Source organism: Sciurus vulgaris, assembly GCF_902686455.1.
Source record: "Sciurus vulgaris genome assembly, chromosome: 6".
Classification (NCBI taxonomy): domain Eukaryota; kingdom Metazoa; phylum Chordata; class Mammalia; order Rodentia; family Sciuridae; genus Sciurus; species Sciurus vulgaris.
This window is the reverse complement of record NC_136466.1, coordinates 490900-509432: the sequence shown is the minus strand read 5'-3', so window position 1 is coordinate 509432 and position 18533 is coordinate 490900. Positions and strand designations below refer to the sequence as shown.

Below are 18533 nucleotides of genomic sequence, written 5' to 3'. Positions count from 1 at the left end.
GGGGGACCGGAGGCCCGGTGGTGCGCCGGCCGCTGGGGGACAGGAGGCCCGGTGGTGCGCCGGCCGCTGGGGGACCGGACGCCCGGTGGTGCGCCGGCCGCTGGGGGACAGGAGGCCCGGTGGTGCGCCGGCCGCTGGGGACCGGACGCCCGGTGGTGCGCCGGCCGCTGGGGGACAGGAGGCCCGGTGGTGCGCCGGCCGCTGGGGACCGGAGGCCCGGTGGTGCGCCGGCCGCTGGGGGACAGGGGCCCGGTGGTGCGCCGGCCGCTGGGGGACAGGGGCCCGGTGGTGCGCCGGCCGCTGGGGACCGGACGCCCGGTGGTGCGCCGGCCGCTGGGGGACAGGGGCCCGGTGGTGCGCCGGCCGCTGGGGGACAGGGGCCCGGTGGTGCGCCGGCCGCTGGGGGACCGGAGGCCCGGTGGTGCGCCGGCGGAGCACGTGTCGGTCGACACGTGTTGGGCTTGGCTTTGTCGGTCGCCTGCGGCTTCAAGCCAGGCAGCGAAGCCTTCACATAAACCCAGGGCTCGCAGGAAGAGGGAGGAGCGGAGCCACACATCAGCGCCGCGGAACGTGAGCTCTGGCGCTGAACTCTCACAGACTCCATCCCGTGTCTTTCTACTTTGCTTTTTGTGCGGGATGGTGTCTGGATGCGCTTATATCTATCTGCAGTCTATTTTAGGCGGCAGACCTTCTAGAAATCCAGACTCACACACGTTTCTGCGTGGAGTGGACTCTGCCCTGGCCTGGCCGTCTGGTCAGGGACGAGTTCTTGTTCCTGGTGGTATCACATCTTGTCTCCAGTTCAGGAGATCCAAGAACATGGTCCCATCAGCTTCTGGTGAGGCTCACAGCAGGACCGTATGGGGGACAGAAGTCCCATGGCAGTAGAACACAAGACCCTTGTATCTTTTTTCATCTGGAGGTTTGTCTGTATTCTTTAAAATAATCCTCATAAAAAGCGGGTCAACATGTCTCCCTGAGTTCTGTGAGCCTGAATTCTGTGACTTAAGTCACTTCATCCAGCCGGGCGAGGCTCATGGGTCCTGATTTACAGCCTGATTACAGACTGGGCTTGTGCTGGCATCCCAAGCAGGTTGTCTTGGGGACGGAGTTCTGGACTGTTGGGGTCTGACCCTGTCTCTAGGCAGATGGGGGTCAGAGCAGAGTTGAGCTGAACACCCGGCAGGCGTCCACTGCTGCAGTGTGTGGGGAGAAGTCTCCACACCTGTTGTCACAGAACCCTGTTCTGATTGTTGAGCTGTGGGGGTGGGGGATAGTATTTTTTTTAAGAGGGTTGTAAAAAATAATCACTGTATTCAATATTATAATTTTAGAACGGTGTGTTTATGAAATGAACTAAGAAAATGACATTTTACATCATCAGTACATCAAAGTAGATCAGCACGAAAGAAAACTTGATAAACTTGTCTCCAGTACCAAGAAATTCTAGTCCAAGCTTTAATGTGCTTCCTGTTTTCACTTGGTATGTCTTTTACTGCTGATTTTTATTCTTCCACGTTTCATAGGAGAAGACTGGTACAGCCTTTAAAACTTCATTAAGAGGAGCAAATCCAGAATCCACTGATTTCTTCTCAGAACCCATCATATAGCCTGGCAGTTTGATTCTCATGAAACTCTAGCAATGAAAAAAAGCTCAGTAGAACACAGGTGAATCCAATGACTAGAAGAACTCTATTGAGTTTTGGAATATTTGGTGCATTGGATCAGTCCAGGATTATGAAACCTAAACTTCCCATTGTAAACAGGAAGCTGACACAAGTCCTTCCATAATATATCGTCCAGTTACTGTGTAGGCCAAGAAAACTACTAGCCTCTGATGCCCACGTTCATTAGCCATAGAGCCAACACTTGGAGATTTGATAACATCATAAATCATTCCTCCAGTGACAAGGAAATGGGGCATCAGCACCAGAGCATACTCCATCATGGCTGACTGCATCCACACCCAGGGTGGCTTCTCAGCTTTGGGTTGGGACACTGGAGCACTAAGAATGGGACTCGGTAAAAGTCTCCATGTTGACCTCAGTGGGGTTTGTTTGCACCCATATTTATGCTCAAGAACAGGTTGGTTGCTGGGCATGGTGGTGCACACCTGTTATGCTAGTGACCAGGGAGACTGAGGCAGGAGGGTTTTAAGTTCAAAACCAACCTCAGCAACTTAACAAGACTGTCTCAAAAAGGGCTGAGGGCTGGGTTGTGGCTCAGTGGTAGAGCACTTGCCTAGCATGTGAGAGGCACTGGGTTCAATCCCCAGCACCACATAAAAATAATTATAAAAATTAAAATAAAAAGGGCTAGGTTGTGACTCAGTGGTTAAGCACCCCTGAGTTCAATTCCTGGTACTGAAATAGACAGACTGGTAACCACTGGAAATATCTTTTTTGACTGGGAACTAACTTTGGGATATTCCAGAGGGCTCCTGAAACACCGTTGAGAGATGAAACCATACTAGTAGGCTTATGTGAAATATTAAGTTATATATAATGTCAAATAATAAGTGGTGTTAGACCTTCTTTGAGTTATGACATGTTAACTTGTTCCCAAAACTGAAATTCCTAGCTGGGGGAGGTGGTACATGGTCTCTGCTATCAGGGAAGCTGAGGCAGGAGGATCACTGTTTGAAATGCAGGGAGGCCACAAGGAATCAGACACGCTCAGAAGCAGCTGCAAGGCAAGCTCTACTTCTGCAGAGGGGCTTGCTACTGAGCACAGTCTGGAAGCAAGCACACCTGGGCAGGCAGGAGGTCCACCTGCCTTTTCCCTAAGCAGCACTGCCCTTGCTCTGGCAAGAGGAGCTTGGGGTCACAATCAGTACAACTGGCTAATTTTAAAACTGGGGAGGGCAAAAGGAAGGGCTATAGATAAAATGGCTACAATTGGCTCTTTCCTCCCAATTAAGGCTAAATACTATATTCTGAAAATGGACCACCAGACTTCCTACTTCTCACAAGTTCCCCCTTTTTGTTCCTTTTGGTCTTGTTTTCATCTGTGTTCTTGTACCCTTTGGTGTTATCCTAGACATAAGAACTTCCTGAGGTGGAATCACCCATGTGATGAGTTCTCCCCTTTTTAGCAGTTCAGGTAGCTCCTGGTGACCATGAGCACTTAAGTGGTAAGCTCCTTTTCAGCTGAGTTGAAGCTTGTCTTCTTTCCAGGTCTGGATTAAAATCAAGACGTGAGGCTGAAAGTGATGCATTGTGAACTCCACAGGAGTATGAGCAGCATCTCATAATATCAGCAAAAAACAAGAAAGATCATGGTTATGTACTCCATCCCCTATTTAGAGATCTCAACAACAACAAAATATACCTCTTGAATATAACTTTAAATGTGCTTGATTCTGGTCACTTTGGAGCTCTTACATGGACTAGGGTGAGAGGCAGAGCCTTATCTAGGTGAGGCAGGGTTCTTGACAAATCTTAGGCAAAGTGCTTTATTTCTGAGGCTGATCTTTACCTTGCCTTAAATATCATTGTACAAAGTTCTCAAGTGATTTCCTGACTCTAGTTGAATGTCAGTTAACATAATACGATACTACATCTGAAACATGAATCATGCAGGAAGGCCGAGAGCCCTTAATTTAAGCAAACCAGACTCTCCTTATTACCTTCCAAAAATAAATTCCCATCCCAGCATAAAGAGTAACAAAATTATGTAACTTATTGATAACAGGTTGCCTTTATCCAGTGACAAAAGATTAAATGACATAAATACCCACCAAATTATTATTCTACATAAATCTGAAGGATACTATTGCCACAGACAATTTTAGTTTGGAGAACATGAATACATCTAATATACAGAGAAGCCAGTAACAGGGTCACAATTACACAAATGTCCTTATTAACTAAGTTTTACATTAAAACAGACAAAGCTCAATTCTCAGAAGTATACATAAGTTTATTTAACCAGTTACGAAGTTATTTTAAAAACTAAAACAGGTACAAGCCAGGTGCGATGGCCCATGCCTATAATCCCAGTGGCTCAGGAGGCTGAGCAGAATTGTGAATTCAAAACTAGCCTCAGCAAGAGTCAGGTGCTAAGCAACTCAGTGAGACCCTGTCTCTAAATAAAATGCAAAACAGGGCTGGGGATGTGGCTCAATGGTTGAGTGCCCCTAAATTCAATCCCCAGTACGCCGCCCCGGCAAAAAAAAAAAAAACCCGAAAAACAGGTACAAATCCTAATCTCTTTAAGACTTAGTTTCCCTAAGTGATAAAACCTAACAGACATAAATTATCTTTAGGTAAGAGCACACCAATGTTCTAAGGATCCCTTGTTTTTAGATCAGCATATTAAAGGTTACCCTTAGGGAAAGAAATCTTGAATAATCGTGCTGATTGTAGCCAACTCTATCCCACACATGAACTTTCTGAGATCTATGTTTCACAAACTTTTACAACTTAGACATTGTACAGCTTATTTTACCACAGACTTTCTCCTCCAGAAACATCTCTTTTTCCTTCTCATTTTCATAGTAAAATGTATTTCCATACCTAGGACTTTCCTTTATCTCCTTTTTTCCGTTGCTGACTCTTCCTTGATTCACATTCTGAAACGTAAATGTACTCCTTTTTAATAAGCTTTTTACAGCACTTTAATTGAAACAGCTGAAACTTTTTGTACTCTGCATACAGAATTACATACATGTTAGAATTTTACATCTCAATAAACTTGCTTTTTGGTTGAGACCTAGAAACAAGCAATCTTAAACTTTTTTATTAATTTATAAAATCATTTAATTTTGTTAAATCATATATTTATTGATTTATATAAATATGATTTATATAAATCATATTTTGTTAAATCATATATTTAACAAAATATATGTTACCTCATAGAATTCAAAAAGCCAAGAATACTTGAACTTAATTGATTTTTTAGTATTTTAACTTTCAAATTAGATGTCTCTTCTAACATTTATGAAGATTAATTCCATTTGTGTTAAAACTAATTTACCCCTTTCTAACTTGGGTCATCCTTGAAAACCAAGATATCAAAGAAGTCAAAGGTGCGCCATAAACACACTGGAGCAAAGACAGCCTCTTCAACAAACGGTGCTGGGAAAACTGGAAATCCATATATAGAAGAATGGAATTGAATCCCTCTCACTCTGCACAAAACTCAAGAGTGAATCAAGGACCTATGCACTAGACCAGAGACCCTGCACCTACTAGAAGAAAAAGTAGGCCCAACTCTCCATCATGTTGGCTTAGGAACCGACTTCCTTAACAAGACTCCTAAAGTGCAAGTAAAATCAAGAGTCAATAAATGGGATTGTATCAAACTAAAAAGTTTCTTCATAGACAAGGAAACAATCAAGAATGTGAACAGAGAGCCTACAGAATGGGAGAAAATCTTTATCACCTGCACCTCAGAGCATTAATCTCCAGGAAATACAGAGAACTCAAAAAACCTAACATCAAAAAAATAAAAAAGAATACAAATAGGCCAATCAATAAATAGGCAAAGGAACTGAAAAGCACAGAAGAAATACGAATGATCAAAAAAATATGAAAAAATGTTCAGCATCTAGCTATTAGAGAAATGCAAAATTGAAACTACACTGAGGGCCGGGTCATAGCTCAGTGGTAGAGCACTTGCCTGGCATGTGTGAGGCACTGGGTTCAATTCTCAGCACCACGTATAAATAGGTAAATGTCCATTGACAACTTAAAAAACTACCAGGAGATTTCATCCCCAGTCAGAATGGCAATTACTAAGAACACAGGTAACAGAAAGTGCTGTTGAGTATGCGAGGGAAAAGGTATGCCCATACACTGCTGGTGGGACTGAAAATGGTTGCAACCACTCTGAAAGCAGTATGGAGATTCCTCAGAAAACTAGGAATGGAACCACCATTTGACCCAGTTATCCCACTCTTCAGTTTATACCCAGAGGACTTAAAATCAGCATACTACAGTCATGCAGCCACATTTATGTTTGTAGCAACTCAATTTACAATAGCCAAGCTATGGAACCTAGGTGCCTTTTAATAGATGAATGAATAAAGAAAACATGGTGTATATGGAATATATATACCATAAAGAAGAATGGTATAATTATTCTTTAGCCATAAAGAAGAATGAAATTATGGCATTTGCTGTAAGTGGATGGAACTGGAGACTATCAGGCTAAGTGAAATAAGCCAATCCCTAAAAACCAAAGGCCAAATATTCTCTCTGATATGTGGGCTAATTCACAACAAGGGAGGGTGGAGAGGGGAAAAAATAGAAGTCCGTTGGATTCAACAAAGGGGAATGAAGGGAAGGAAGGGGAGAGGGGAACAGGAAAGACAGAATTAATTGTACGTAACTTTCCTATGCTGGTATGAATACGTGACCAGGGTAACTCCACATCATGTACAGCCAAAATAATAGGATCCTAATGAGAATAAGTCATACTCCATGTATGCACAGTATGTCAAAATATACTGTCATGTATATTTAAAAAGTACAACAACAAAAAGTCTAGTTAACACTATCAGTTTTTCCTGCCAAAGAAAAATACTTAGAAGCAATAGATATTGCACTTTAAACATTTCATTTTGTTCAGAGTTAACTGCTTTATTATGCTTTTCTGGAATGTTTTTGCAAGCAGTTATCATTGTACAGTGTCAAAGAGCCTGGAAAGGATGGAAAGCTGCTGACAAGTACTGGCTCATGGCAGCTTTTAAGGATGGACCTTGGACTGTGTAAGGATCTCCAAAACTGATGGGAAAACTGGGCCCATGATTACATTAGGGAAATTAGCTCAGTGGTAAAACACTTTCCCAGCCTTGGCTAAGTCTCTGGGTTCAATCCCCACACCACAAAAACAAGAGTGACATGAGATTCGATGAGTGGATAACAATAGATGAATGATTATGAGTTCCTTAAATTTGAAATTGGCTGTTCTTTTTTAATGTTTTGCTTTTCAGGTTTGAGGAAGCATTTTCCCTTTTAACCTACTTACAGCATGCAGCAGTTTGGTAAAGTGTACCTTTGTGAACAAAAATCAAAGTCTTTGCTTTTCTGCCTACATGATCCCCTCAGATTTCAGAAAGTACTCATGAATATTACTTTTATGGCAATACAATTTGCATAGTTGATCAAGCATTGTTCGTTATAACAGGATACAATTGGAAACATTGTTAATATTACAGAGCTTTCTCTAGTGTGTCATATTTGAGAGTGTATACAGAACGAATTGATAGGTACTACAGGTAACATCTGAAGTCGGTCTTGTTTTGGCTTCCTAGTGTTGGGAAGCTTCTAAAAATCCAACCTGAGATTTCTTATCAGAAGTCCCAGCAAACTTAAGGAGTCTATGTGGTCAACTGCTATTCTTGTTGCAGTTGTGTAATCGGGACAAGCTGATGACACTAAACTTATTTTCCAAAAAGATTAGTCTTATCTGAGTGTTAGAAGTAGGGGTGACTAATGTTTTAGAAGAATATGAAGATAGTATACCTGTAGACCTGTACACCATTTTCAAGTTGCTATTACCTATAGACTGGACTGGATGATGAATTTTAGTTTCCTCCAAGATTAGATAGGTTAAAACCCTTCCAACCAAGAACAAAAACTTTTTCTTTAAGTTCTATAAACTGGAGCTGGACAACTACACTAAATTTCCAGGGACAAATCTCATGCCTGAAGTGTGGGTCACACAAAATTGACTCAACTGCCCAATGTCATGATCAAAAAGACAAACTGCGCACCAGGCGAAGTTGACAGCCTCACACTGGGCTGCTCTTTTCAAGAGGTGGGAACAAGATGAGACTTTTACCCCTCAATTTTCCCTTGATCCTGCCTGCCTTATTTGGCAGGATAATGCTGTAGTCATACTTTACAAATCATCTGTCCAGCCCTTGACAAAACGTTACATGTCATGCTAGACTCCTGTGTTTTAATAATCCTTACAAAAAGTGACAATGTTAATCCATCCGTTGTTTTCCTATAATCTTTCTCCTTGCCCCACTTTACAGAACAATTCCGCTAATGCCAGAGCAGCTTTCCTTTCCTCTTGTTGAACTGTGAGTCGGGGAGAAGACTAACATTTTTCCTGTCCCAGGATCAGCTGTCGTGTCCTTCACAGCCTAGGAGTGTCATTACCCACAAGAATAAAGAAACTTGGGGCTGGGGATATAGCTCAGTTCATAGAGCACAAGGCCCTGAGTTCAATCCGCAGCACCGCAAAAATAAGTAAGTAAATAAAAGAGCACTTCAGCCCGGGAACTGGAGCAGCAACTCTCTCAAGGACACCCCAGAGACACTGTCATGTCTTTGGTAATATCTGGGTCCGAGCCCTTGTGTCACTGTCATTCTAAAAGCCTGTGTTCTCCCTGGCAGGGAGAATCACGGCCTACCGTCCAGTTTCTCCTCTGCTAGAAAAGCAATGAAAGTTCGCTGTTTCTTTTTTTTCTTTTGTCCGCGGTGCTAGGGATCGCACCCAGGGCCTTGTACTTGCGAGGCGAGCACTCTACCAACTGAGCTATCTCCCCAGCCCAAAGTTTGCTATTTCTTAAACCGTCTCTGCGGGCGACAGGCTATGTGTGCCCGGCGGTCGGAGGGCGCTGCGCAGTCCCTACAGAGGCTGGCGGGTGCCGTCCGCGTCCCGGGCGAGGCGGCCCGGCGCGGGGATGTGACGTCAGCGGAGGTGGCTGGCGCGGGCGGTGACTACGGGCCCGCGTGGGCGGGGCCGGCGCGGCGCTGTGACGCATTACGTATAAGCGCGCGGACCGGCGCGGCGCTGTGACGCAGGCCTCGCGCAGGGCGGGGCGGCGGCGGCGGGCCCCCTCATGCTGCGGCGCCCGCTGGCCGGGCTGGCGGCGGCCGCCCTGGGCCGGGCCCCTTTGGACGGTGAGTGCGGCGCGGGCTGCCGGCGGCGGCTTGTCCGGGGCCGCGGTGGCGACCGTCCTGGTCGGACGCCTGGCAGAGAGGACGCGTTCCTCTCTGGGCCTCAAACGTTGGGGCGGGATGGCGCAGGGTCGCAGCCGCCGGCAGGCCGCGCGTTCCGCGTCCGCGCCCTTCCCCGAGCCGCAGGGCCCGGGTCACCGCAGCCGCCGGACCGGCTCTCCCGAGCTCGGGCGCGACGTGCCGCCGCCCTCCATCCCGCGGCCCGCGGCCCGGGCAGAGGCGGGGTTTGGGGGCCGCCGCTCCGAGGGGTCCGGGGCGCGGCCTCTGCAGGCGCCCCGGGTCGCCCGCGGTTCCCGAGCACGGCCTCGGCAGAGGCGGGCGCCCGCGGGGCAGTGCCACGAGCCGGCCCGACCCGACCCGACCCTGCCTTCCTCGGTGTGCGTTTCCGGAGCCACGGTGGATTCACAGGCTCCACCACTTCCCTCGGATGGGCTCCCCGAGGGTCGCAAGCCGGGAGGACGCAGCTCCTCCGCTCGCCGCACTGCGCCCTCCCGAGCCCCGGTCACACGCCGCGCCTCGCACGGTGGCGTCCGGTGGAACGCCCGAGGGGCTACGCAGTGCCGGCTGCGCGCTGCCCTGGACGGCGCCCAGAATGGAGGGAGCTCCGGCCCTGCGGGCGCAGCGGTTCTGCGGACCTGTCAGCGTGGAGTGGGCCCTGTGTGGCCGTCATGGCGGGGACAGGGAATCGGAGGCTTCTCTGGAGATTTTCCTGAGCAGGCTGTCGATGAGTGACCACGTGATGGGGTCAGAGTGCTGCCTTGTTCCGTCTTGGCTCCTCCTTTTACGGGTCTTGAGTGAGGGGTTTGCATCTGGTGAGATAGATAAGCACCCATGTCTGATGCTCCTGATGTGATTTGGGATGTCCATGCGTCCAAGTGCTCCTTGATTCAGTTTGATAAGTTGGCATGTATGTTATTTATGGTGCTGCCAGGCACCATAAAAACACCACGGTTTTTACTTGAATAAACAAGGTGTGGAGTCATTCTGTCTTGGCACTTATACTCAAAATGAGTGGTTTATGGCAAACTACTGCTTTACAAAATGGAGTAAGTCGGGTTTGGGGGCAGCCTGAGAACTGCTGTTCTGTACCTAATGGACTAACTCAAAGCAGGGCATAGCCGGCTTTCCAAATGAGGAGTCCAGGAGTTCCTATAGGTAATGCTTGGGGTAGGAGCAGGTGAAGGTGCCATGGGTTCTTGTCCTGAGGAGAGGGTGGAAGCCAGGTGATAGCTGATCAGTCTCGGGGAGAGTCAAGGGAAGAGGAGGAAGGCAGTTTGCTTCTGTAGAAGGGTGTCCCTTAAGGTCACCCTTGCAGGGTCCTTGGAGGACTTTGCCTGCCAGAGCATGGGCTCTTCTGGAGTTTTCTGTCACCCTTAGACTTTCCAGACTAGGTCTTGCTCTGAAGAAGTCAGGAAAACTTTCTTCCTCAGCCTCCAGGAAAGACAGGTCAGGATGGGCTCTGCCACTTGGGGGTCTCCTGTTTCAGTAGAATTTCCTGCCATGCTGGCCAGTGATGCCACTGCCCTTCCTTGAGACTCTGGAAATACCTTGGCCCAGCACTAGGTTTTGACTGGAAAAAACAAGACCAGCAGCTTCCTGAAGTTGTAAACTTGAATGCATTACATTTCACTCCTGGCACCCCAGGCTTGCACCTCTGTTTTGGCACATGCAGAATAGTCAGGAAATATGTCGAGATGGCTGGAGGAAGAGGTGGAAGGATCTGATGGGAGGAGAGTGACCCACATCACCAGGAAGGGAAGGGACCACAAGGGTGAGCCCAGGGAAGCAGGTGGAGGAGGAAGCGGCCTCTGTACTCAGGTCCAGGCTGCTCCCTGTCCCTGCCTTTGCTGGGCCTGGGTCTCTTGCATAGAGGGCTACTGCCAGGCCCCGTGGAGTCCTCCACTCTACTTTTCTTTGGTTACACCCTCTCTCTCTCTCGTGCTTGTTCTGCCCTTGTTCCTTTTTCTTGCTGGGGAGAAGCTCAGCAGGGTGATGTCAGCAAGGTATGGCAGCCTGCGCAGGGTGGGCTGCTATGCCCTGTTGGGCCCTCCTCGGCAGGCGGTAGGTCCTGTCCCACTTGGGTAGGGAGATGAGGCTGAGAATGCCCAGGCTGATCCAGGTGCTGGTTGGTTGGTTTGTTTTGGGGGGTAATGGGGGCTTAACCCAGAAGCCTTTTTTATTTATTTATTTATTTTCTAGAGATAGGATCTTACTCAATTGCTGAGGGCCAAAGTTGCCGAGGCTGGCCTTTTGTTATCTTTCTGCCTAAGCCTTCCAAGTCATTGAGATTACAGATGGGCATTACTGCATCTGATCCAGGTGCCGTCTTATATATTTTTTTAAATATTTTGTTTTAGTTGTGGGTGGACACAACTTTATTTTTATGTGGTGCTGAGAATTGAACACAGGGCTTCACATCTGCTAGGTGAGCACTCTACCACTGAGCCCCAGCCCCAGCCCCAAGTGCCATCTTATTTAGAAAAAGCTCCTGAGGACTGGATGGTCTCAGGCTGGCACGTGTCACCGGGGTGCTCAGAACCACTTGTTTCTCAGGAGAGGACCGGAGGGAACTGACATCTCTGGTCTGTTGGTGTCTCCTGGAGGCAGAGGGCAGAGGGTGGTGGAGGCTGTGGCAGAATCCAGTCCTGGGGCAGGCCCTAGGGAGCAGAGGAGCAGGGCTGCGGTAGCCAGTCCTGGTAGCTCCCCAGCAAATGCCCCCGGGTAACGGTCCCTCCTGAACTCCTGTGGAAATCTCTTGCATCTCACCCACTTCTTACAGTTATGGGGGTTTTAGAAACTGAAAGAACTAAAGAGCAAAGGGTTCAGAGCACTTTCCACAGTCTCCCCACAGTCTCACGTTGCCTCTGGCCTACGGTTGGGCTTGGTTCTTTGGTGGGTGCCAGAGTGAGACTCAGCCGTGCGTGTGCGTCCCACGGCTCATCTGGGCTTGCCGTCAGCCTGCAGTGCCACTAGGGGGACTGGCCAGGGCCTCCTGGAGCGGGCAGGGGCCCTGGAGAGGCTCTGTGGGGCCAAGCTGGTGTCCTTGCCGCTCTTGGACGTAGAACAGGAGGGGTGCCTCCTCCTGGAGAGGCCGGCACAGCCCAGCAGGGACTTGGCTGGGGTGGAGCTGGCTGTGACTCGGGTGTGTGTGCCCACACTGTCACGGAGCAAAGTCCTCCTGCCAGGCGGAGGCAGCCACAGCAGTCCTTCTCACCTCTGTTCTTGGGATCTTGTCAGAAAGGTATCGGACTTGTCCCTCAGAGTAGCAGGCATGAGTGTATTGAAGGGACAGGAAAAGGGGACTCTTCAGGAGAGAGTGGGTCCCCTCAGAGAGAAGGACAGTGTGCCCCTCCTGCCCTCCAGTTTTATTAGAGTCCCAGGGAAGTTTCCAGACAGTCCGTCCTGGTCCACGTCTTGACTTTTGACAGCAGGTGGACATCAGACTGTGATGCTGCTATGGGGACAACTCTAGGTCACCTTGACCCACACTGGCTAGCTCTGATTGGAACCTGCTCTTACCACCTTTACGTTTGGGGGATCAGCCTTGTCTCCTAGTGCTGGGCTGCCTTGTGTGGTCACCGAAGTCCCCCTCAGGGTCTCTGCCTTCCTCATGCAGATGGCAGGAATGCGACTGTCCTGTGGCTGTAGGTGAGTTGCTCTTTAAAAGAAGCACAGCGGGCCAGCCTACAAATCATCCCCTCGATCTCCTTCTCACTCCTCTCATCTGCCCCGTCCCTGTCACCACTCTGTCCCCTGACTGCCACCACAGCCCATGGTGAGTGGTCCTGGAGACGGTGTAGGCTCCCATCCTCCCAAATCTGGGCTCGGCCCAGGTGGGGTGGTCTGCTTGTTGGTGTCACACCAGGTCGCCCAGCGGTGCTCCCAGGTGGATCTGGGCCCTGTGAGGCATCCTCCCCTCAGCCTTGTTTTTCTGTTAGTAGTGCTGCTCCTCCAGGGCAGCCGTGCTCCTCCTCCTGGTACACTAGTGCTCGTCCTTCCATCTTGGTTTCTCTTTTTAGCAACCAAAGTAGGTGTGCTGTGACTGCTTGTGGGAGCCCATGTGTTTGTCAGGAATGAAACGTCCCCTTCTTTTTTAGGCAGTGAGGGATTGATCCCAGGGGCACTCAACCACTGTGCTACATCCCCAGCCCTGTTGGGTATTTTATTTAGAGACAGGGTCTCACTGAGTTTCTTAGCACCTTGCCATTGTTGAGACTGGCTTTCAACTTGTGGTCCTCCTGCCTCAGCCTCCTGAGCCGCTAGGATTACAGGTGTATACCAACAAGCCCAGCAAAATGCTCCCTTCTTAGGAGGAAGAGACCTTCAATGTAGGGACCTTTCCTTGGTGAGGTTCAGGCAACCAATAACAAAACCAAAGCTGAGCATCAGCAGTAGAAATTGTTCAGTAGCCCCCTCTGCCCCCCGACCCGGGGTTGCAGAGTCATGAACATAGATTAGCAGATATCAGGGCTTTTGGGAAAGGGGAGGCTGTTTTCTGGGAATTCATGTGCCACCTGTTATGTGGTCCTTCCTGGTTGCTTCCAGGGCGACTCACCTATCGGGGTACTGGTCAGTGTGTCGTTTGGCACACAAGTCAGGTGATACTAAAGCTTGAGGCCCTTGACCCAGCTGGCTCTATTAGCCTGTTAGTCCTCTTTCAGGCATCCAGTCTTTGCAGTTGAGCATAGGTAGGTGGGGCACACTAGACAGGCAGCATAGACAGGTGCTGGGGAATGCACTGAACCTGGACAGCCCCAGAGTGAGCCCTGCCTCAAGGGAACCAGGAGCTCTAGAAGCTGGCCTGGGTCACAGGGCTCCTGTGTCCTGGGAGGCTCTGGGGTCATAAGAAACTGAGTGTGCCAAGTCAGCAGGATGCAGGGCAGCTGCAGGCCACCAACCTGTGGCCACCTGGGAAGATCTTGACCTGAGTGCCTAGCATGGGCAGGAGGGAGGGTAGCTCTGTGAAGCCAGGATGTGTAGCTGGGAGGGCTGTGGAGGAGGCAGCAGGGCTGGGATGGAGGTGAGGCCAGGGCCAGGGTGGTGGTGAGCTCCATGCATGGGGTGCCTGGACGCACAGAGAAGGTGGCATGCAGGGCAGTGTGACAGGTGCAGACCTGTTGTGGTGAGAAGACACCTCGTGCCAGAGCACTGTCACTGACGTGCCGGTGACGTGGGCCAGTCTCCCCTGATCCCCTCTTCCTGTTTTTTTTTTTTTTTTTTTTTTTTTAATTGTTTTAGTTGTAGATGGACAAAATACTTACTTTTATGTGGTGCTGAGGACGGAACCCAGTGCCTGTCACATACTAGGCAAGCACTCTACCACTCAGCTGCAGCCCCAGCCCCTCCCGTGTATTTTTATAGGCAGTCCCATGTGCTTCTTCTCAAGAACATATACAAATGCACGCATTTCCAGTGTGCGCACGTTTGTGCCGTGTTGAGTGCGTGTACCTCATATGGGCACCTGTGTGCAGTGTCCTGCAGTGTGTCCTCCTGTATCAGCAGCCCTCAGGGGTGCTCTGAGATTACCCTGTGGCCTACATTGGGGATTAAGAAAGCAGCCTGCCCGAGCAGCTGCCCTTCCTGCAGGCACCGTGCCTCTGACAGCCCTGCTGGGAGCTGTCTTGAACCCTACCCCTGCAGGGCCACGGTGCTTGCAACCCTCCAACTGCCACACAACACAGAGGCAGCCTGGGCCCCCGGCACCCTGCCTGGATTTCTCTCCCTCCCACCCTCACCTGTGTGCTGCCCTGGGCAGCCCTGGCCTTGCATCCCTCAGCTCACACAGGCTGGGGAGGGTGGGGCAAGGAACTTCCTTTTCCTTCCTGCTTGGTATGGGGGATGAGGGCCCTGGGATCTAGCTCTCAGAAGGGCAGGGTTGGGCACTCGGGGATTTAGCTCAGAAGGGCGGGGTTGAGTGCCCAGGGGATTTATCTCTCAGAAGGGCAGGATGCAGGCTTGTCAGAGATTAGCCCCCAGCCTTGAGTGCAGAACAACTGTAGCCTCACCCCAAGCTGACCAAGCAGGTGGGTGCTGTCCCAGGGAGACTGGAGTGGCTGGCTAGGCAGGGTACCCCAGGAAAAGGAAGCCTGCTCAGGGCCAGGTTGGTGGACAGGTGAATTGGGGCGGTCAAAGGCAGGGAGACCATGGGGTCTGGGCTGGAATTCAGTTGGTCCTAGGGAGGTACTAGCAGAACCATAAGGAAGGAAACTGGTATAAGATTGTGCTGAACTCCGGGGTGGGCTCAGGTGGTCCCACATACCTCCCCTTGGTACAGGCCTCTCAGGGCCCTTGTCCACCATAGGTGTTGAGCCCTTAGCCACTTCCAGCTTCACTTCCCCTCCCAGCCCCACCTGCCAGCAGCCCATGCTTCCCGGACTCTGGCATCAGAGACCGGGATGGGGCTCCCAGATCTAGTGGGAGGTTCCCAGGACAGACTTGGATTGAGCAGATCTTGATGAGACCACCTCTGTGGGGACAGGAACGTCCCTCCTCAGTCCCAGCCACCCAGCAAACAGTCCACCTGTAGAAGCCAAAGCTAGGCTCCCACGTGGGGTGGGGGGGTGTCAGGGTCCCAGAGGGGTAGCGCTGGGGAGGCAGCCCTGGGGGGGTGGGGCTGGGGCCCCATCAGCCGGTCTGCTTGCTCTACTAGCCTTTGCTGTACTAGCCCTTCTGTGCTCAGTGGGCATTGCGTGGAGACAGCTCTGGGGGCCCTCGCCCCACTGCCTCCTGGGTGGCCAAGTGCTTGCACGGGTGGGGACACAGCTGCCAACAGCTGCCCCTGCCTCTGCACAGGCATGTCAGGACCCAGGCCCGTGGTGCTGAGTGGGCCGTCCGGGGCCGGGAAGAGCACCCTGTTGAAGAGGCTGCTCCAGGAGCACAGCAGCGTCTTCGGCTTCAGCGTGTCCCGTGAGTGCTTTGGGGACGTGAGGGCACGGGCTGCAGAGGTGGGTGTTGTCCCCAGCATGGAGCCGCTCTGGGGTTGCTCTCCTCACCTCCGTTCCTGGGGCCTGAGTCTGCAGCAGGCAGCCTGGGGCCCGTGGCCCCCAAAGGGTAGGGCTGGGCTACTGCACCCTCCAGCTACTGTGTGCCCCAGGCTGAGCGCACTGCCAGGAAAGACCCTGCGGAGTTGGTGGGCCCTGGGGTCTCCTCAATGGGTGATGGGTCTTTTTCATAGATACCACGAGGGACCCACGGCCTGGTGAGGAGAATGGCAAAGGTGAGCTGGTTTGGGCAGTCTGTGGGCCCTGGGCTCCAGCTGGCATGGAGGTGGTATTGGGAAGTCTCCTATCCTCTGCTTCTTGGCCACAGTGCACACAGTGGTCTCCCCATCTCTAAGAAGGTCCCTGCCTTCAGGGTGGTGGGTGTAATTAGGTCCTGCACCTTCTGTCCACCTGGGGGAAGCTACAGAGGTTAGAGGGCTGGGGGCCTGACCAGGTCTGCCCTGAGCTTGGCCCTGCTGCTATGTGGTGTGCTGGTAGTGTACGCCTTCAGCACCCTGGACACTACACATCCACGTGGATGGGGCTCTTCCTGCCTGCCTGCTGCGTGGCCCAGGGGTCCCTGGCTCCCCCGTGGAACCTGGCAGCCTCCAGACCCCACAGAGAAGACCGTATAAGCAGTGGCACATGGCCACATGGCCAGAGCAGCCTGGATTTGGAATGGAAGGACGCGTCAGCACGCCAGGAAATGGGGATGCTGGCTGGGCAGGGCAGAGGTCACCTCTAGACAACCTTGCTCTTCTTCAGATTACTACTTTGTGACCAGGGAGGTAATGCAGCGCGACATCGCCGCTGGGGACTTCATTGAGCATGCCGAGTTCTCAGGGAACCTGTATGGGACAAGGTGGGCTGTGCGGGGTAGGCCTAGAATCCCTGGGGCCCTGAGTCAGGGTCCCCATGGCATGGTAGCAGGGGGCTCTCCTGAGTCTTCCCCTCCACACGCTCTATCGGTCTGCCTGCTGCAGTCTGCCCTTCCCCCAGCTGCCCTGGAGCCTTCAAGCCTGGTGGGATGGACGGACAGACAGACACAGGCCCCTCAGGCCTCTCCAGAAGCCTGGGCCAGGCAGTACCCACCAAGGGCAGCCCCAAACGTGGCTGCAGGACAGGAACTATGCTGGTAGGGGGCCTGGTAGGAGTGGTAGGTGTGTGCTGGGGTCAGGTGAGGTCCTGCAGCTGCCCAGGCCAGGCCCAGGGGAGACTGAGGGGTAGGGGCCAAGTCCCTCTGAAACTCTTGGAGGCCTTGGGGGACTGGCAGAGCAGAGCAGTGCGGCTAGGTCTCTGACTGAGCCCCACTCTCACCCCCAGCAAGGCGGCGGTGCGGGCCGTGCAGGCCATGAACCGCATCTGCGTGCTGGACGTGGACCTGCAGGGTGTGCGCAACATCAAGAAGACAGACCTTCGCCCCATCTACATCTCTGTGCAGCCACCATCTCTGGACGTGCTGGTGGGTGCCCGGGGCAGGGGTGAGTGGGCAGCTGGGAGACTCTGACCCCACGCGGGCCTGCTTTCTAGGAGCAGCGACTGCGCCAGCGCAACACAGAGACAGAGGAGAGCCTGGCGAAGCGACTGGCCGCCGCTCGGGCAGACATGGACAGCAGTGAGTGCAGCTGGGACGGGCCCTGAGGGTCTGCACCCCTGCCCCTTCCTGGCGTTCTTCCCTCTGGTCTGTGCTCAGCCCCTTTAGGAGGGTGCTGCTTGCCTCCTGCTGTCTCTGCACGTGCATGGGGCAGCCACATCACAGGCCCTGCTAGCCCTGGCCAGTGTCCTGGGACGATGGCATTCAGGTTCCTGGATTCAGGGGCTTGACAGGACTGAGGCCCTGCTGGGGTTCTGCAGAGCAGAGAGGTGGCCTGGGACCTGGTCCAGGGAGTCTGCCCTCCCATAGCCCTGACAGGCAGGGGCTGCCCCACAGAAGAGCAGCAAGGGCACACAGCTAGGCAGTCAGCTGGGTGCTGCCCGCACCTGACCCTGTTTCGCCCCCAGGCAAGGAGCCGGGCCTGTTCGACCTGGTGATCGTCAATGACAATCTGGATGAGGCCTACGCCGCCCTGAAGCAGGCACTCTCTGAGGTGGGCCTCCCTGGGCAGCCCCCGCTCAGGCTGCAGCCTCTGGTGGTCCTAGGGAGGCCTGGGGTTCCCACACTGGCACTGCAGCACAAGACCCAGCGCATCAGCAGGGTGGGAGGCCCCGCCCTCCCCAAGTCCCAGCCTGCCCTGACCTCTTCCCTTCCTCCTTGGCAGGAAATCAAGAAAGCTCAAGGGACAAGCCATGCCTGAGGACCAGCTGTCCATCCCACAGGCGCTTCCTGTGCCCCACATCTCTGGGCTCCAGGTGCTGCCTGGCTGGACTGCTGAGGATTCATGCAGGACCCGGGTGGGTTCCCCTCATGGGTCGGCGTAGCTGCTCCCTGCTGGCCACATGGCAGCTCCACACCTCAGCTGGTGTCCAGCACGTGGGGTGGGATTGCTGCTTCCCTCCCTCCCTCCCTCCCTGTGGCTGGAGGACTGAGGTGTCCCCATCTGTGTTCCCTGGCTGTCTCCATCCCCTTCCCCTGTCCCTCCTGCTGGAGCAGGACTGACATCCTAATAAAGTGACTGTTGGGTTAGCGTGTTGC

At 52.3% G+C, this 18533-nt stretch overlaps 1 protein-coding gene and 1 pseudogene across 3 annotated transcripts; one reads left to right on the top strand and one right to left on the bottom strand.

The window, feature by feature from the left end:
- Positions 1–1468: 1468 nt before the first annotated feature.
- On the bottom strand, positions 1469–4474 carry LOC306664612 (oligosaccharyltransferase complex subunit OSTC-like; annotated as a pseudogene). Its single transcript has 2 exons — positions 4450–4474; positions 1469–2042 (listed from the first exon to the last, which is right to left on the bottom strand). The product of its transcript is annotated as an oligosaccharyltransferase complex subunit OSTC-like (transcript).
- Positions 4475–8724: 4250 nt separating this feature from the next.
- On the top strand, positions 8725–18524 carry GUK1 (guanylate kinase 1). 2 transcript variants are annotated; one of them, XM_079145596.1, is made up of 8 exons: positions 8726–8864; positions 15714–15827; positions 16096–16137; positions 16667–16763; positions 17225–17363; positions 17432–17516; positions 17903–17988; positions 18160–18524. In XM_079145596.1, the coding sequence occupies exons 1-8, from the start codon at positions 8804–8806 to the stop codon at positions 18193–18195; spliced, it is 660 nt and encodes a 219-aa protein (XP_079001722.1). In that variant the 5' UTR covers positions 8726–8803; the 3' UTR covers positions 18196–18524. The 2 variants fall into 2 exon arrangements, with proteins under 2 accessions (XP_079001723.1, XP_079001722.1); XM_079145597.1 differs by lacking the exon at positions 16096–16137 and having other exon boundaries at positions 8725–8864.
- The last annotated feature ends 9 nt before the right edge of the window (positions 18525–18533 follow it).